The sequence below is a fragment of the Uranotaenia lowii genome, chromosome 3 (assembly GCF_029784155.1).
Source record: "Uranotaenia lowii strain MFRU-FL chromosome 3, ASM2978415v1, whole genome shotgun sequence".
Taxonomy (NCBI): Eukaryota; Metazoa; Arthropoda; class Insecta; order Diptera; family Culicidae; genus Uranotaenia; species Uranotaenia lowii.
The window spans coordinates 64456851-64477614 of NC_073693.1; the positions used below are offsets into that span (position 1 = coordinate 64456851).

Sequence of the window (20764 nt, forward strand, 5' to 3'; positions counted from 1 at the left end):
AGAAATAGCGTTTCTTTCTTATCTAATGTTGTCCGATTTCCTGGTTTTATTCGGGTTTGCCTGGACATTCAATACAAAATTTGGAATCAGTCCGGGACGGCACGGTTGCCTGGATTTCATTGAAAAATGCCCGGATTTTGCCCAGTTATATTTACTTTATTTGGAAAATCAAAATAACAATCTCCTCCAAATCGGAATTGTTTGAGAAAAAATAATCATGAAAGGTGTTTTGGATCTTAAAATACGATTCAAAACCTGTCGATAAGTTCTGATGAACAAAAAAGTTTTTTTTGCCCAGATAATGCTCGGATTTATGGACATTTTTAAAATTTATTGCCCGGATTTTGCTAGGTTTTTATTTAAAATTGCCCGGTTTGTCCGGCTCGGAAACGCGTCAAGCAAAAAAACTAGATATCTTGTATTTGGTCCGCAATGAGTTTGAAACATTGAAATGATTAATTATCTTAATGGTTTTCCCTCGCTTTCAAAACTTCATCGCACGGTTAATGCCTCCTTTTTTTGCCATGACATGAAAATTGAAATTCCAAACTTATATAACTTCCTCAATTTGAACTTCGGGAGAAACTAGAAAATAACAAAGGGTATACAATTAACATGCCGAAGTAGCACATTTCTAGATTGGACTTGTATTTTTTTTTATCCTTCCCCCACCCCATACATCTTTTTAGGATGCGGAGGAACTTTTTATCCTTCGGATAATTAAATCAATATTTTTTCTATCTGTTACTGGGCCAGATTGCATCCTATCGAAACTCTATATACAAATTTGCCAAATTTGACGTTGTTTAACACCAGAAAGGACAAACTTCAATTCACAAATTATATACATCGTTTAAATTTACAACATGGTAAATTATTTTCTGGAAATTGTTATGTAAACTTTGAAAAATCGATTTATTTCATCTGTCCACGCGTTGCATTTGGCGCAATCAACAACCATGTGGAGACAAAATAACGAAACGGAAAACACGACCATCAAGTGTGCAATGCGTTTTCCAATTTGGTTCACGAACCAGAATCGCGAGGTTCGCGAGGTTTTCTGCCACGGCTCGCTCACGATTTTCTGGCGATCGGATTCGTCTTGAAAAAAATCCCCTACAATCACGTGTTTGCTGAGTCGCGAACCTACTGTGGTCAGAACTTTTGTGAACTACGCGCGGTTTTGTTTCTTGGCTGCTCCGATTTGAATACGATTTTTTTAGTCCTTGGTTCCACTAGTTATTTTTAATTTTACCAAAACCTGCAATTTTCAACTTTACTAAGTTGCTAATGAAAAATCACTTAGAAACGTTAGATAATTTCAAGTTTTTTATATAATTGTGACGTAATTTGGCATAAAGCACCAATTGCAGTTATTTTTGGATATGTTCTAATTCAATTTTACATATTTCTGTCAAGAATGTTTTTAAAGAAAAATCACAAGGGTGTTGCATACATTTAGGGGTATAAAATACTACACAATAATTTACCAGCTTAAATCATAAAAATTAATTTTTGGATGGATGAAATTTTTAAACTAACAAACGTGTGATGCAAAACAACCATACCCCAGAATATGGAAACGAGATTTAAAAGGTGTATCTTTGATTTGTATGTTGATGCATTTCAGCCCGGACTGGTAACTGAATTACAAAAAAAATTATTTAAAAAATTGGGTGATTTTCGAAAAATATTCTTACACCAACAGTGTTGGTATAGGATAACAAAAGCAATATAAAGTTTGTAGGTGATATCGTTTAGCCAATCCGTCATACTGGGTAAAGTATTTTACAGCATCGAAAAATGTGTAAATTTGTACATCCATTATTTAAATTTTATATAAGAACCAAAAACTTTAAGAAACTATCTCACGATGTGAGAAACTATGCCAACATCATTTTGTTATCATGTAATGATATTTTTTTTACATTCTATTGAAATAAAAATGGAATAATTGTTGTGGTATACAAATGTTGCACTAAACCTGCTATTGAATGATGCTCCGTGTGACGGTACTCCACAAGGAATCAAAAGGTGTAAGATAAGGAAAATTATGTCATCTTCGAAGGAAAAAAAATCAAGAAAGGTTGTGGTAAAAATAACTTTTAATCATGCGGACATGGTCAAAAAATTATCCTGGGTAATTGATCGTTTGGGATTTTTACAGTTTTGTTCGTCTTGGTATTTATCTACACAAAATTTACAATGGTTTTAACTTGTTTTTGGACTGAATGTTGAATGTGGAGGATGTTTGATGATCTATCGCTTCGCCGTTTCCGGGTCCTTAGGCCTTGGGCAGATGGGCAGCTTCCGGCTGGAATCCGTTCTCATCGGCAACATAGTTCACGGTGTAGGTGACGCCATCAGCACCGACGAAGGAGAAAGATCCGCGGACAACGAGGGCCGAAACTTCTTCATCGAACTTCTTCAGCTCCGACTTTTCCTGGTGCTTGATTCCGTTGCTGGTTTCGTACTGGAAGCTGTATCCATCGGCGGCAACATCACTGTCGTATCGGACCACTTGGGCATCTTTTTCTTCGACTGGGGCGGCCAGAGCCAGGGCAACGATGGCAACGAATACGATGGCGATTTTCATTTTCACGTTTGGTTTTGGGTTTGCTGGGTTGTTTCTTTACGGAAGCTTAGGATGTGACTGATAAATCCCTGGAATCCAGATTCTCTTTTTATACGATACCCAAATCGCGTGGATCGGGAAGTCCCTGGAAAGGAAGCCGGGGTGGTATGGAGAGCTGGAAAGCCCCAAAATTAGATTCTAATTCTGAGCGGCAGACGAGCAAACCAGAACCAGGACGTTCAGAACATCTTCCAAAAACTTGGTGACATTATATATCGTTTTACCATAACCACTTTGAATTCTGGTTCAACTTCCGTCTTCAAACGAATGAACCCGAAATGAAATGAAACACGCGAAAAAAAAGTCTGCTACATCACCGCAAAGAAACCGGCAAATTTCAAGTTTGCAAAAGGAAGACGAGCCTTCCAGTGAATTTTAAACTGAAACTGAATCCGATCTATTCTGAACCATATAGTCCGCTGCTGTATCTATAGGAAAAGCCATTCGATCGACGCAAATTGTCTGGAAATTGGAAACTGGTTTGATGTTCCAATATACACTTATGTAGAACGTGAATGCAAATCTTTTTGGACCACCGAAAACGAACGTTCGCGTTTGCAAAATCTTGAATTACCCGCCGTGTGTCTTCCCTAGATCTTCAATTCGGAACATTTTCGAGATTTGCCGCAGAATGTCTTGATTGGATGCAAAATTTGTTTGGATTAAAATAATTGCCGTGTGATTATCGGCATTCGGTTTGGCAGTTGATTTGTCAAAGATGACAATTAGGATGCAAATCGAATAAACGTTCTCTCGTTTTTGGGTAGATTTTACCTTTAAAAGCAATAAAACGAAATCTTTCTGAAAAATTAAGAAACGTACAACTGGGATTCACTCTTTTGGTTTCACTGAGAGAACGATCTTCTTTGAAAAGGTCTGCAGTAAAGTGCATTTCAACAGCTTCATTCTAATTGATGAACTTTATCCTTTATCCCTAAAATCATACTCTTTGAGGAGATCGTTCATACCTCAAAGCTTCCGAAATCTTAAACTAAGTTTTCATATACCAATGACATTAATTATAATTAATGTCATTGGTATATGAAAACTTAGTTTAAGATTATCATTCAGTTATTTCTTTACGATAAAAATAATACACAAAAATTCGTGTTCACTATTTTATTTGGTAACATCCCACATACTAGGTACTATTTATTCTTCAATTATTCCTAAGCTCAGCCTGTTGAGTATCTTGATTTTTAAATGAGGACCTTAAATTTCAACTTTTTTTTTATTATTTTGGTATGTGGGCGCCTTCCGGTTGGAAGCCATTTTCGTCAGCAACATAGTTGATCACGTACTGAGTTCCGTCAGGGCCGATGTATGAGTACGATCCCCGGACCACAATCGAGGCGGCATCGGTTCCAGCATTTCGTAGCTCAGCTTGTTCCGATCGGGACGTTCCATCACTTGTCTCGAATCTGAAAGAGAATAAAGCAATTTTAGTTGAAATCGTGCATCATAAGTTAAAAATAATATTTAAGGGATGATAAAACAACCGACAAAAAAATCTGTAAATGTTTGAGTTTATTTTTTGAAAAATAATTATGGCATACCTAAACTTTTTTTTCAATTTGGTCGTAACAAATTTCGAATTCCTCCTTTGGTCACTCGGAGTTGGAACATCGCGAGGGGGAGAACAATAAAAAAAAATGCGAAAAACAATTACATTTTAATAAATTGCAATACCATATCGTTGACAAAAGAAGAAATTAACATTTGTTCCAGCCTTAACAAGGAGAGATCACAGATGGACGAACTCTCAAGAGCCACACTAAGCCTGCCTTCTTAAAAAAAAGACCAATAATGGCGCTGGCCACTTCCTATAAATCAATAAGGAATGAAGGAAGGTTTGTTAATAAGATACTTTTGTGGATCAACCATGAACCTGTTATTCCAGTTTTCATCAAAAGTTTGTTTTGAATAACTCTGAAACAATGCTAAGTCAGTATCACCAGCTATAGAAACCGTCTATACGTTTGCGAATCTACATTAAAATCTCAGGAAGGGTTGTGTTAGTAAGGGAGATGTTTGTAACAGGAGCCATTTTGGAAAATTGTGCGATCTTCGTTTTACCTACACCTCCTATGCTCCTAAACATTTCCCGAGGAGACTGCTATTAACATCTTCGAGGCGTTATAAGTTTTAAAATTTAAAAAGAATTATGAACACTCAAATAAGGCCGAAACAAATTTGAAATCCTTCTTTTGCCACTTGAAGTTGAAACATCAGGAGGGGGGATAATAAAATTCAATTTTCAATAAATTGGAAAAAGATGGACAGAAGCTTGCATGCAATAAACTTGCATACAACATACATCGAAAATTCGAGTTATTTTACATCGAAAATTTGAAAAAATCTCGAATACAAAAGGTGATACAATTCCCATTGTCTGCAGTTTAACTTTCGCTCTTCTAATTGTTTGAATTTTCGAAAAAATTATCAAGTTTTTCAGTAAAATACTCTTAACTTTATTTGTTCCCCCTTCTGGTTTTTCAGGAGGAGGGGGGGTGACAAAAGAAGAAATTGAAATTTGTTACGGCGTAATAAGAAAAGCAACCAGTCGAATTTCCTACAAGCTAGCTGATTCCCTCACTGTTATCTCTATCACTTCACTGATTTTCAAAACGACTTTGAACCAAGGAATGGGTTGTGTTAGCTAGGGAAGGGTAACGATCCATTTTGGTATGGTGCGATCGATCAGCCGGGGATAACTAGTGTTTTTGTAAATGAGCAATAAATGTTTTATGGACTAATGCCGAAATAAGAATGATAATGAAATAGTGAGCGAGTCGTATAGACAGCATGGTTTTGTTCAGAATTTCAAGCGGGTTAAGAGGACAGTATAAAATTGGAAGGCGAGTTGAGAGGACAGCCTGAACTTATTGATACAAAATCAAGCGAGTTGAGAGGACAGCTTAAAATACATTTGAAAATAACACAAATAAGCGAGTTGAGAGGACAGCTTTGTGATCAAGCAAGTAGAGAGGACTGCTTAAAATAAATAAAAAAAAAAACACCAATAAGAGAATTGAATGGACAGCTTGAAAGAAATAAAAATAAATCATCTTAAAACGTGTTGTGATGTAAATTTGTAGAAAAAAAACTCGTGAAACGAACTAAGAGGACATATAGGAGAGCATGGAAACTCAAGCGAATTGAAGTCATTTTAAAACAAGGTAAAAAAAATACTGAAAGAGTTGAGGATACAGCTTATAATTTGAACTAAAGTGAATAGAAAGCACAGCTTGAAAATTTATAGACGAATTGAAAATGCAGTTTGAAATAAGAAAAATTTATGGAGCATGTCGAGAAAGCAGTTTGAACTGATTAATCAAATTTCATATGAATTTAGATAGCAACTTTTTTTTGTGGCGTTTGAATAGCTGTGGGAAGCTGACGCGAAAAGAATTTAGATAGCAACTTGAAATCTTAAAGCGAATGTGAAGATAGTTTCGGAATCTACACAAGTTCACAATGAAGCAGATTGAAAAGTAAGCTTTAGATAGGAATAAACAATTATGGAAGTCGAGGAACAGCTTGATCAAATTATTTAAAATTGTCAAGTCAGTTGGGAATACAACTAAACTTTTCGGATGATACGAATTCCAAGCGAGTCCAAGAGGACAACTTAAAATTACAACTTAGTGTTGAGAGATCAGTTTTGGTATCTCATAGAAATTATAACCAAGCGAGGTGAGGAGACAGCTTGGCATGAATGTGAATAATGATGCAAGTCAAGAGAATTACTTGGATACAATGATTTGAATTCCAGTTGAATTGAAAGGAAAACTTGAAAATTTAAATATAAAAAAGAGAGGATGGCAGGAGCAGTGTGACGAATTTAAGTCATGCGTATTGTTAATATAGCTTGGAAGCCTCATAGAACCACTTGAAATTGAAAAGGAAGTTAAGAATGTTATTTAAGATGATCAATACAATATGTCTTGAGAGCGAGTCAATAAAGGTAACTTATTGTTCATGCAAAGAAAGTGAGAATTCGGCAGGAAAAATGAATTATAAGTTTCATAAAATGGTTGAATCTCAAATAACATCAGCAAAATTTTCCAAAATAGCAATAAAAGCCGCTGATATTCGTTGATAATTTTTCCCTCTCGTTTTAAGTACATACAACGTCAATAAAAACAATCAAAAAATGTAAACAATCGTTGGGAGACAAGGTTTTAGACCATTGTGGCCCAATGAGTCTATAAGTTGTTGTTTTTCTAAAATTTTACTTGCTCATCTTTCTTGTGCTTGAAGGTACTTCATGGTCCTGATGTTGCATATCGAACAACAAACAACGAAAAATTCAGGAGTATGAAACGTTACACGATTTCTCTATGTATCGTGTGACCAACATCTATTTGCTAAGTGTTAGTGAATCTCGTTTTCAAGCTTTTTTCCTCAGATTTAATTTTTTCCTGCCTCGATGGCATTGCAGATGGAAGCTCAAAGAGTTGCATCCAAGGATGATTGTTGCTCGATTTAGTGTGTGGAGAAGAAAGCAAAGCAAACAGAAATCAGGAGCCTTGTTCGTTTTTTTTCCCGTTTTGGTCGGGCTTGATTCGTGAGAACATTCGTGCTCCTGCGCATTTTATTGAGCAATAATCGATGCGATGCAGGTTCGGTCGCTCGTATGATGTAACGGCCGATCGACTCACAAATGTGCCGGTTGAAGATCAAGGGCCGGATCTTTGACATAAGCAGGGGATTTCAAAGCTCAGGTCAGCAAGGAGAAGGAATTCAAACCGACAATTGACCTTTATAAACGGCCTAGGACTAAGAGATTTCGCCACCTTCAAGCGAACGGCCGTACGTAGTACCTTTTTCCAGCACCGCCTTCCACACAAGTACACCTGGAGATCACCGTACCAAACGCAATTACAGATCGACCACGTTTTGATAGACAGCCAGCCGGACATCATCGACGTCAGATCCTGTCGAGGCGCCAACATCGAGTCAGACCATTATCTGGTGATGGTGGAGATGCGCTCAAAACTCTCCGTAGTTAACAACATACGAAACCGACGCCCGCTTCGATTAAATATCGCACGACTGAAGCAACCTGAGGACGCGGCAGACTACGTGCAATCGTTCGAAGCAGCGCTGCCGGCAGAAGGCTTGCTTGACGAAGGACCGTCAAGTCAGTCATCAACAGCGTTGCGAATAACATAATCGGATATTGTTTTATTGTTTTATTGTTTCAAAAATCGTTTAAAGGTTGTTGTACATACATTGAAGTCAAAAAGCGTATAAAAACGTAGAAAGCTTATTTTTGCGGAACGTAAAGGGTCGTTACTACCATACCGAGTGCTTCTTGATTCTAGTGAAAGCCAGTCACGATTTCGCAGGGGCATAGATCTTACATAGAGAAAGAAGCCATGATCAATCGATTTCATTTCGTAAAACCTTCGCCACGAACAGTGACTGGCTGATGGCATGACGATCCGAGAGTGTGTGAGGTCTCAGTAAAGCACAACCCTGAGCATACGGTAGCAGGTTAAGAGGGTTCTCTCAAGGCAACTCCCGAAGAGCATATCGTACGAATCTTCTTTGAATTGCTTCGAAACGCGCAATCTACGCAGCTTCAAATGGCCACCACACTAGGCTTGCAGATTCTAATGTTGAATGAACCAAACAGCAGTAAAGAGCTCGCAAGCAGACAGGATCAGTGAACTCTTTGCTCAAACGTAAGATAAATCCCAGCATCCGGTTAGCTTTCTCGATAGTTGCAGAGTAGTGGTGATTGAAAGTCATATGACTGTCTAGAATAACACTAAGATCTTTAATTTGGTCTACACGATGCAATTGTTCGCCCAGAATATTGTAATCCTGCACGAAAGGTTGTCTCCTGCGTCCAAATGTTATGATACAACACTTAGCAACACTCAAAACTAGAAGGTTGACTGCACACCAGTTCACTATTGTATCGAGCTATTGTTGTAATTCGTGGCAATCAGTAAGGCTGTTTATGATCAGAGATATTTTCAGATCATCCGCATACATCCACATTCAACAAGAAGCATGTTAATATGATTGCAGAACAGCGTAAACAGTAATGGGCCCAAATTACTGTCTTGTGGTACCCCTGAAGTTGGAATGAAGTCAATTGATTCAGCGGAGCCAATTCTGACAGCTAAACGACGCGGCGTTTTGGACCTGGAAAATTTTGACTCGCTGCCTCTTCCGCTGTCGATGTTTTTCCACGTTTCAACCTGTACTTCTTTGTACTATTGCCGCCCACGCTACAATCTTTTTGTCCACCATATCCTAAAAACTCTACTCGTCGGATCAGTTGATTAGTCGAGCTAGTTCCACATATGATTCAGTGAATCACGAAATTTTGCTCAAGAAGCTACAACATTTAGGACTTTCTGAAAGACTGTGTATATGGATCAGGAGCTATCTAACAAACCATCGCACACAGGGGTTAATGCACCTAATAAACGACCAAAATTATTTGCGGACAGTAAGTTATAACCTTAAGAGTGTGGACGAGTTCGTATAATTTTTTGAGTGGGTTTTTCTTGGTCAAGTTATTGGCTTTCCATTGATATATAAATTTCACATTAGTTTTGGATAGATTTTATGCAAACTACCAATCAATAATGAACTTTTTCCTCTAGAACCACTTAAAATTCGAAGAAAAAAACCTCAATTTTTGCATTTTTTTAGAGGAAAAAGCTTATTATTGATTGGTAGTTGCAAAAAATCTATCCAAAACTGATGTGAAAAGCCAATAACTTGATCAACAAAACCCACTCAAAAAATAATACGAACTCGGCCGAACTCTTAAGGTTGTATATAGCTTACTGAAAAAGGGCATTATTTTAAATATTTTTAGTATACCTCCTTTCTTAGTTGAAATATGTATTTGGCATGTTCCAAAAAATTGTGTGTTTCAAGAATACGAACAGCTTTCACAAATATACCAAGTTTGTAAATCGTATACTAAAAAAGATCTTACTCAAAATCACTTGTATTATTTTTCAAATACTCGTAACTTTTTAGTTTTCATGCGAGCTTGATGGTGTCTTCAACAAAGTTTCTTACAAAAATAAGATCTACAACTTTTGTCAAGACATCAAGTCCCTAAACTAACTATTTAAAAAAAATATTTTTATTTTCCTTCCAGGTGGAAAAATCACATTTTACTATCAAGAATTTGATAGATCATCAAAAAATATGAAAATGTTGCGAAGACATCAAAGTCTACCGTTTACCGTTTGTCCGCAAATAATTTGATCGTTTATTTGGTGCATCTACCTATATGTGCACCGGTTGATGGTCTGGATCTTGGACACAGAACAGCTACCGAAAGGAAGGAAATAGGGTGTATGATGTCCCGTCTACAAGAAGGGCGACAAATTGAACTGTGAGAACTACCGAGCGTTCACTGTCCTCAACGCCGCATACTAAGTGCTGTTCCGAATCCTACTACGCCGCTTAACGCCCACAAACCAACAGCTTCGTGGGAAATTATCAGGCTTCATGGGGGGACAGTCTACGACGTACCAGATCTTCACATTACGGCAAATCCTCCAAAAATTTCGAGAACACCAAGTCCCTACGCACCACCTATTCGCCGACTTCAAAGCCGCATACGGCACGATCGATCGACGATCTATGGAAAGTCACGGACGAGGACGGATTTTCCTGGAAGCTGACCAGATTGATCAAGGCGAGGATGAATGAAACGCAGTCCTGTGTGCGGATTTCAGATAAATTGTCGAGTTCATCGAGATCAGCGGAAGTCGAAAGATTCCACAAGCATCTGCGATCGAGAAGACTTGACCGTCGCACGAAGTGTAACCTGTACACAACGCTAATCAGACCGGTTGTTTTCTACGAGCACGAGACGTGGATATTGCTCGAGGAAAACCTGCGTACACTCCAAGTATGCGAGCGACGAGTGTTGAGTACCACCTTTGGAGACGTGCAGGAAAACAGATTGCGGAGGCGAAGGATGAACCACGAGCTCACGCGACTCTACGGTGAAACCATTATCCAGAAGGTGGTGAAGGTTGGCCAGATACGCTGGGCGGGACATGTTGCGAAAATGCCGTACGTCTGTCCTGCAAAACAGGTGTTCGCTGTAGGGCCGGTAGGAACGAGACGAGCAGGGGCGCAACGAGCCAAGTGGTTAGACCATGTGGAGCGTGATCTGGCGAATGTGGGATGTCCGAGAAATTGGAGAACGGTTTCCATGGACCGATTGAACTTTAGAAATTATGTTCGTCAAGCTATGTCGTGAGACTGAATACTATGTAAATAAAATCATTCAAATACTTAACATCTTGCACTTTTGAAAAAGGTGAATCAAAACTTAGTCTATAACAAAATGTGAATTCCAGTGAACTGCTGTCGATCACTAGGAAACAAACTTTAGGACTATCTGACACTTACTGGAAACTATACCCGTCGATGCCGATGTTATCACTTTCGTACTTCAAAATCTGTGCATCGGCGGGATTCCCCTGAGGTGCCGCCCAAATTGCACCAACAGCCAGAACACAAAACACCAAAACCTATCGAATAGTAAATATCACAATCAAAACCCTTGAAAAACATATTGTCGCAGATCGCCATACCACTTTCATTTTCACTTCAGCCCAATCACCGTAAGGTACACGTGTCCTAGATCCAATAGATAGAAGGTGATGCTGCGTTCAAACGTTCAAACGTTTACAAGATGCACCGGCAGCTGTCAATCTCGATTACTGGGCGGGTCCTCGCGGAGGATGCGCTTTTATATGCGTGTACTTTTTCAAATGTGCTAGATTCTCGGTGCAGATGCATTGAAGAAAGTCGCCCATCGAGCGAGCAATTCTAACTTCTCGTTGCTCAACGAGTTTTAAAAAGTGATCTTTACTGCCAAGATTCACGTGCGCGGAGATCAATATGCGAAGATGATGCAACCGATGAGCCTACATCAAACCGCGATAAAATTGAAACGCACTCAACCCTTCACTTGCGAAGAGCGATACTGGATCGTGGAATACAAATTTTAAGTTATTTTCTTTCAAACTTGAACTTTTTGATGATTTCCTTTTCTTTTTGTTTTCCTTAATATCTGTACCCGAAGATTGTTGAGAAATAGATTTCATGCCATAGAATCTTTTTTAAGAATTCTAAATGGAATGTTTGAAATCATGGAATTTTATACTTTTAAATTTGGTCTTCATGCGAATAATATTTCAGATTTCAATCCTCGTGAGCAAAAGTCTTCTAGAAAAATTGTAGGATCTTCCCTCGGTCGCCGGATTCCGCTTGAAATGTGACCTTTGCCGGGCGACGGGTGCGGTTCTGCGTATTCGTTGATTCGAGAGTGACAAAAAAACTTGTTCCCCTGTACGAGAACTATTGCTGTTGATTTTGATGGGTAATATTTCACCTGATAGCAACATTCTCTGTCACATAGGCTGCAAAAATGTAATAAACTTGAAAATAATAGCCGACGATGGGCTGGCGCGTGGCTGTGCATTCAACAAAAAATTAAATTGATAACATCTGTAAAGATAATGAACAGTTTGGAAGATTCGCATTATAAAGAAAAATATAACCATTCATAGAAATTCGAGAAAAAAAACTGAATTATCGAGTTCCTGTTAATGTTTCAAAAACAAGAATTTTGAGGGAAATGGTAAGGTATACTCCATCGATCAGATATGAAATTCAAAATAAGAAATTTTTGTCATAATCTTGGTATTTTTGCTGTCATTACTTTTTAATCATTTCAAATATTTTTGTAATTTTTGTATTTTTTTTTGTATGGTAATCTGGTAATTTTTGTAATAATTGAAATTTTTAAAATTTGAACAATTTTGTAATTTTTGTAATTTTTTTTATTTTTGTAATTTTTGTAATTTTTGTAATTTTTGTAATTTTAGTAATTTTTGTAATTTTTGTAATTTTTGTAATTTTTGTAATTTTTGTAATTTTTGTAATTTTTGTATTTTTTGTAATTTTTGTATTTTTTGTAATTTTTGTAATTTTTGTAATTTTTGTAATTTTTGTAATTTTTGTAATTTTTGTAATTTTTGTAATTTTTGTAATTTTTGTAATTTTTGTAATTTTTGTAATTTTTGTAATTTTTGTAATTTTTGTAATTTTTGTAATTTTTGTAATTTTTGTAATTTTTGTAATTTTTGTAATTTTTGTAATTTTTGTAATTTTTGTAATTTTTGTAATTTTTGTAATTTTTGTAATTTTTGTAATTTTTGTAATTTTTGTAATTTTTGTAATTTTTGTAATTTTTGTAATTTTTGTAATTTTTGTAATTTTTGTAATTTTTGTAATTTTTGTAATTTTTGTAATTTTTGTAATTTTTGTAATTTTTGTAATTTTTGTAATTTTTGTAATTTTTGTAATTTTTGTAATTTTTGTAATTTTTGTAATTTTTGTAATTTTTGTAATTTTTGTAATTTTTGTAATTTTTGTAATTTTTGTAATTTTTGTAATTTTTGTAATTTTTGTAATTTTTGTAATTTTTGTAATTTTTGTAATTTTTGTAATTTTTGTAATTTTTGTAATTTTTGTAATTTTTGTAATTTTTGTAATTTTTGTAATTTTTGTAATTTTTGTAATTTTTGTAATTTTTGTAATTTTTGTAATTTTTGTAATTTTTGTAATTTTTGTAATTTTTGTAATTTTTGTAATTTTTGTAATTTTTGTAATTTTTGTAATTTTTGTAATTTTTGTAATTTTTGTAATTTTTGTAATTTTTGTAATTTTTGTAATTTTTGTAATTTTTGTAATTTTTGTAATTTTTGTAATTTTTGTAATTTTTGTAATTTTTGTAATTTTTGTAATTTTTGTAATTTTTGTAATTTTTGTAATTTTTGTAATTTTTGTAATTTTTGTAATTTTTGTAATTTTTGTAATTTTTGTAATTTTTGTAATTTTTGTAATTTTTGTAATTTTTGTGATTTTTGTAATTTATGTAATTTTTGTCATTTTTGTAATTTTTGTAATTTTTGTCATTTTTGTAATTTTTGTAATTTTTGTAATTTTTGTAAGTTTTGTAATTTTTGTAATTTTTGTAATTTTTGTAATTTTTGTAATTTTTGTAATTTTTGTAATTTTTGTAATTTTTGTAATTTTTGTAATTTTTGTAATTTTTGTAATTTTTGTAATTTTTGTAATTATTGTAATTTTTGTAATTTTTGTAATTTTTGTAATTTTTGTAATTTTTGTAATTTTTGTAATTTTTGTAATTTTTGTAATTTTTGTAATTTTTGTAATTTTTGTAATTTTTGTAATTTTTGTAATTTTTGTAATTTTTGTAATTTTTGTAATTTTTGTAATTTTTGTAATTTTTGTAATTTTTGTAATTTTTGTAATTTTTGTAATTTTTGTAATTTTTGTAATTTTTGTAATTTTTGTAATTTTTGTAATTTTTGTAATTTTTGTAATTTTTGTAATTTTTGTAATTTTTGTTTTTTTAGTATTTTTTGTAATTTTTGTAATTTTTGTAATTTTTGTAATTTTTGTAATTTTTGTAATTTTTGTAATTTTTGTAATTTTTGTAATTTTTATAATTTTTGTAATTTTTGTAATTTTTGTAATTTTTGTAATTTTGTAATTTTTGTAATTTTTGTAATTTTTGTAATTTTTGTAATTTTTGTAATTTTTGTAATTTTTGTAATTTTTGTAATTTTTGTAATTTTTTTTATTTTTGTAATTTTTGTAATTTTTGAATTTTTGTAATTTTTGTAATTTTTGTAATTTTGTAATTTTTGTAATTTTTGTAATTTTTGTAATTTTTGTAATTTTTGTAATTTTTGTAATTTTTGTAATTTTTGTAATTTTTGTAATTTTTGTAATTTTTGTAATTTTTGTAATTTTTGTAATTTTTGTAATTTTTGTAATTTTTGTAATTTTTGTAATTTTTGTAATTTTTGTAATTTTTGTAATTTTTGTAATTTTTGTAATTTTTGTAATTTTTGTAATTTTTGTAATTTTTGTAATTTTTGTAATTTTTGTAATTTTTGTAATTTTTGTAATTTTTGTAATTTTTGTAATTTTTGTAATTTTTGTAATTTTGTAATTTTTGTAATTTTTGTAATTTTTGTAATTTTTGTAATTTTTGTAATTTTTGTAATTTTTGTAATTTTTGTAATTTTTGTAATTTTTGTAATTTTTGTAATTTTGTAATTTTTGTAATTTTTGTAATTTTTGTAATTTTTGTAATTTTTTGTAATTTTTGTAATTTTTGTAATTTTTGTAATTTTTGTAATTTTTGTAATTTTTGTAATTTTTGTAATTTTGTAATTTATGTAATTTTTGTAATTTTTGTAATTTTTGTAATTTTTGTAATTTTTGTAATTTTTGTAATTTTTGTAATTTTTGTAATTTTTGTAATTTTTGTAATTTTTGTTATTTTGGTAATTTTTGTAATTTTTGTAATTTTTGTTATTTTTGTAATTTTTGTAATTTTTGTAATTTTTGTAATTTTTATAATTTTTGTAAATTTTGTAATTTTTGTAATTTTTGTAATTTTTGTAATTTTTGTAATTTTTGTAATTTTGTAATTTTTGTAATTTTTGTAATTTTTGTAATTTTTGTAATTTTTGTAATTTTTGTAATTTTTGTAATTTTTGTTATTTTGGTAATTTTTGTAATTTTTGTAATTTTTGTAATTTTTGTAATTTTTGTAATTTTTGTAATTTTTGTAATTTTTGTAATTTTTGTAATTTTTGTAATTTTTGTAATTTTTGTAATTTTTGTAATTTTTGTAATTTTTGTAATTTTTGTAATTTTTGTAATTTTTGTAATTTTTGTAATTTTTGTAATTTTGTAATTTTTGTAATTTTTGTAATTTTTGTAATTTTTGTAATTTTTGTAATTTTTGTAATTTTTGTAATTTTTGTAATTTTGTAATTTTTGTAATTTTTGTAATTTTTGTAATTTTTGTAATTTTTGTAATTTTTGTAATTTTTGTAATTTTTGTAATTTTTGTAATTTTTGTAATTTTTGTAATTTTTGTAATTTTTGTAATTTTTGTAATTTTTGTAATTTTTGTAATTTTTGTAATTTTGTAATTTTTGTAATTTTTGTAATTTTTGTAATTTTTGTAATTTTTGTAATTTTTGTAATTTTTGTAATTTTTGTAATTTTTGTAATTTTTGTAATTTTTGTAATTTTTGTAATTTTTGTAATTTTTGTAATTTTTGTAATTTTTGTAATTTTTGTAATTTTTGTAATTTTTGTAATTTTTGTAATTTTTGTAATTTTTGTAATTTTTGTAATTTTTGTAATTTTTGTAATTTTTGTAATTTTTGTAATTTTTGTAATTTTTGTAATTTTTGTAATTTTAAATTTTTGTAATTTTTGTAATTTTTGTAAATTTTGTAATTTTTGTATTTTTGTAATTTTTGTAATTTTTGTAATTTTTGTAATTTTTGTAATTTTTGTAATTTTTGTAATTTTTGTAATTTTTGTAATTTTTGTAATTTTTGTAATTTTTGTAATTTTTGTAATTTTTGTTATTTTTGTAGTTTTTGTAACTTTTGTTATTTTTTGGAATTTTTGTAATTTATAAAATTATTGTATTTTTTGTAATCTTTAAATTCTGTAAATTTTATATTTTTTGTAATTTTTGTAATTTTTGTAATTTTTGTAATTTTTGTAATTTTTGTAATTTTTGTAATTTTTGTAATTTTTTTAATTTTTGTAATTTTTGTAATTTTTGTAATTTTTGTAATTTTTGTAATTTTTGTAATTTTTGTAATTTTTGTAATTTTTGTAATTTTTGTAATTTTTGTAATTTTTGTAATTTTTGTAATTTTTGTAATTTTTGTAATTTTTGTAATTTTTGTAATTTTTGTAATTTTTGTAATTTTTGTAATTTTTGTAATTTTTGTAATTTTTGTAATTTTTGTAATTTTTGTAATTTTTGTAATTTTTGTAATTTTTGTAACTTTTGTAATTTTTGTAATTTTTGTAATTTTTGTAATTTTTGTAATTTTTGTAATTTTTGTAATTTTTGTAATTTTTCTAATTTTTGTAATTTTTCTAATTTTTGTAATTTTTGTAATTTTTGTAATTTTTGTAATTTTTGTAATTTTTGTAATTTTTGTAATTTTTGTAATTTTTGTAATTTTTGTAATTTTTGTAATTTTTGTAATTTTGTAATTTTTGTAATTTTTGTAATTTTTGTAATTTTTGTAATTTTTGTAATTTTTGTAATTTTTGTAATTTTTGTAATTTTTGTAATTTTTGTAATTTTTGTAATTTTTGTAATTTTTGTAATTTTTGTAATTTTTGTAATTTTTGTAATTTTTGTAATTTTTGTAATTTTTGTAATTTTTGTAATTTTTGTAATTTTTGTAATTTTTGTAATTTTTGTAATTTTTGTAATTTTTGTAATTTTGGTAATTTTTGTAATTTTTGTAATTTTTGTCATTTTTGTAATTTTTGTAATTTTTGTAATTTTTTTAATTTTTGTAGTTTTTGTAATTTTTGTCATTTTTGTAATTTTTCTTATTTTTCTAATTTTTGTAATTTTTGTAATTTTTGTAATTTTTGTAATTTTTGTAATTTTTGTAATTTTTGTAATTTTTGTAATTTTTGTAATTTTTGTAATTTTTGTAATTTTTGTAATTTTTGTAATTTTTGTAATTTTTGTAATTTTTGTAATTTTTGTAATTTTTGTAATTTTTGTAATTTTTGTAATTTTTGTAATTTTTGTAATTTTTGAAATTTTTGTAATCTTTGTAATTTTTGTAATTTTTGTCATTTTTGTCATTTTTGTCATTTTTGTAATTTTTGTAATTTTTGTAATTTTTGTGATTTTTGTAATTTTTGTAATTTTTGTAATTTTTGTCATTTTTGTAATTTTTGTCATCTTTGTCATTTTTGTCATTTTTGTCATTTTTGTCATTTTTGTCATTTTTGTCATTTTTGTCATTTTTGTCATTTTTGTCATTTTTGTCATTTTTGTCATTTTTGTCATTTTTGTCATTTTTGTCATTTTTGTCATTTTTGTCATTTTTGTCATTTTTGTCATTTTTGTCATTTTTGTCATTTTTGTCATTTTTGTCATTTTTGTCATTTTTGTCATTTTTGTCATTTTTGTCATTTTTGTCATTTTTGTCATTTTTGTCATTTTTGTCATTTTTGTCATTTTTGTCATTTTTGTCATTTTTGTCATTTTTGTCATTTTTGTCATTTTTGTCATTTTTGTCATTTTTGTCATTTTTGTCATTTTTGTCTTTTTTGTCATTTTTGTCATTTTTGTCATTTTTGTCATTTTTGTCATTTTTGTCATTTTTGTCATTTTTGTCATTTTTGTCATTTTTGTCATTTTTGTCATTTTTGTCATTTTTGTCATTTTTGTCATTTTTGTCATTTTTGTCATTTTTGTCATTTTTGTCATTTTTGTCATTTTTGTCATTTTTGTCATTTTTGTCATTTTTGTCATTTTTGTCATTTTTGTCATTTTTGTCATTTTTGTCATTTTTGTCATTTTTGTCATTTTTGTCATTTTTGTCATTTTTGTCATTTTTGTCATTTTTGTCATTTTTGTCATTTTTGTCATTTTTGTCATTTTTGTCATTTTTGTCATTTTTGTCATTTTTGTCATTTTTGTCATTTTTGTCATTTTTGTCATTTTTGTCATTTTTGTCATTTTTGTCATTTTTGTCATTTTTGTCATTTTTGTCATTTTTGTCATTTTTGTCATTTTTGTCATTTTTGTCATTTTTGTCATTTTTGTCATTTTTGTCATTTTTGTCATTTTTGTCATTTTTGTCATTTTTGTCATTTTTGTCATTTTTGTCATTTTTGTCATTTTTGTCATTTTTGTCATTTTTGTCATTTTTGTCATTTTTGTCATTTTTGTCATTTTTGTCATTTTTGTCATTTTTGTCATTTTTGTCATTTTTGTCATTTTTGTCATTTTTGTCATTTTTGTCATTTTTGTCATTTTTGTCATTTTTGTCATTTTTGTCATTTTTGTCATTTTTGTCATTATTGTCATTTTTGTCATTTTTGTCATTATTGTCATTTTTGTCATTTTTGTCATTTTTGTCATTTTTGTCATTTTTGTCATTTTTGTCATTTTTGTCATTTTTGTCATTTTTGTCATTTTTGTCATTTTTGTCATTTTTGTCATTTTTGTCATTTTTGTCATTTTTGTCATTTTTGTCATTTTTGTCATTTTTGTCATTTTTGTCATTTTTGTCATTTTTGTCATTTTTGTCATTATTGTCATTTTTGTCATTTTTGTCATTTTTGTCATTTTTGTCATTTTTGTCATTTTTGTCATTTTTGTCATTTTTGTCATTTTTGTCATTTTTGTCATTTTTGTCATTTTTGTCATTTTTGTCATTTTTGTCATTTTTGTCATTTTTGTCATTTTTGTCATTTTTGTCATTTTTGTCATTTTTGTCATTTTTGTCATTTTTGTCATTTTTGTCATTTTTGTCATTTTTGTCATTTTTGTCATTTTTGTCATTTTTGTCATTTTTGTCATTTTTGTCATTTTTGTCATTTTTGTCATTTTTGTCATTTTTGTCATTTTTGTCATTTTTGTCATTTTTGTCATTTTTGTCATTTTTGTCATTTTTGTCATTTTTGTCATTTTTGTCATTTTTGTCATTTTTGTCATTTTTGTCATTTTTGTCATTTTTGTCATTTTTGTCATTTTTGTCATTTTTGTCCTTTTTGTAATTTTTCTAATTTTTGCCATTTTTGCCATTTTTGTCATTTTTTGTCATTCACGTTCCAAGGCTTAGCTTGTATATTTGTTCATCTGTGAATCAGACATCCATGATGTTTTTGAAGAGCTTTGAACTCACTAATATGTCTAGAAATTATTGCTGTTCTTTTTGAGGATTTCTTGAAGCTTATAACATAGAAAGCTAGTGTAGGCCATTGGTCGAATCGCGAGATGTACAGATTAAATCATATTGATCCTATGATCTCTTGAAAGTTTTCTTAAAAAAGGATCAAACTCATTACGAAAAACCTCAAAATATTGAACATAAATCATTAAAAAGCCTATAAAAATCTCAATTTATAATTTGCGCACCTGGAGATTGATCAGATTACGGATGAATAAAAAAACTCTAAAATTGAATTCGAGTGTTCAAAAACATCCACGCATCGATAGATATCAAATTTATATTGCTTTTCCAACGGTTAGCCAGAGTGTGACTGATCAGTATCGCACGAAGATCGAACATCGTTGCTAAGCCGATAGAAAAGTTGGAAAAAAAGTTGATGATCATCTTTTCCCCCACTACTTAGGAAAAGAATTAACAAAGTATATAAAGCGATAAACCGGTTGGAATAAGAAATCGAAAGCTGATCACAACTTGATGGCTGAAAAGTGGTAAGGCAACGAGTTGGCTTTAATTAATGCAAACCTATGTAGATTATTTAAATCAGTTGGATTCAAGGTTAGTTTTGATAGCCACACGTCAGTTGTGCAAATTTCGCTTTGGATCAAATGTTTCATTTTGTACTTTTTTATCCTTTCTGTGCTCTCTCCAGAATCTTTGGATAAGAATTTTCTTAGCAGTTTAGAAAAACCGACCAAATTTCATACTACAAAAGTATCTGTATAACCTAATTAAATTGGTCATCAATATCTGAAGCAACATAAGATATTTAATAAACTGAACTCACCCAGTGACACTGAAAATTCTCATTGACATAATGAACCCACATGGTTGACAGTGCTTCACTACCAGCTGCAAACAAATTATCCTAGCTTAATTTTCGACGCTTAATGTGACAACATACTTAATTAACGGCTGACATCTTTTAACGGAAAGCAATTTCCCTCGAACATCGTTTAGGATGCCCTCTCGGTGCCAACTTGCTTGGAAATCTGCGCCTGATATTACAACTCGAATTATAGGCACGATTTATCATCTCAACACGATCAACCCCTTGAGATGAGACAGATGAACCCAACGCCTTCGATTTGGGTACAATAGGGTAAATGTTAAAGCTGCAAAGGATCAACGGGTTTTAGGTTTCTTTTTTCAAAAATAAGTTAGTGTACCTACTACCTACTTGACTGTTACTGCTCGTTTTAAAAGAAAGTTTAAACAAATATTACAAAAATGACAAAATGACTAAAATGACAAATATTATAAAAATGACAAAAAATGA

At 29.9% G+C, this 20764-nt stretch overlaps 2 protein-coding genes across 2 annotated transcripts; both read right to left on the reverse strand.

Moving 5' to 3' along the window:
- Positions 1–2142: 2142 nt before the first annotated feature.
- On the reverse strand, positions 2143–3487 carry LOC129756730 (cuticle protein CP14.6-like). Its single transcript, XM_055753725.1, has one exon. It carries the CDS (start codon positions 2594–2596, stop codon positions 2285–2287), a length of 312 nt encoding a protein of 103 aa, XP_055609700.1. The 5' UTR covers positions 2597–3487; the 3' UTR covers positions 2143–2284.
- Positions 3488–3745: 258 nt separating this feature from the next.
- On the reverse strand, positions 3746–11364 carry LOC129757361 (flexible cuticle protein 12-like). Its single transcript, XM_055754562.1, has 3 exons — positions 11230–11364; positions 11045–11166; positions 3746–4056 (listed from the first exon to the last, which is right to left on the reverse strand). Exons 1-3 carry the CDS (start codon positions 11236–11238, stop codon positions 3870–3872), a joined length of 318 nt encoding a protein of 105 aa, XP_055610537.1. The 5' UTR covers positions 11239–11364; the 3' UTR covers positions 3746–3869.
- Positions 11365–20764: the final 9400 nt, after the last annotated feature.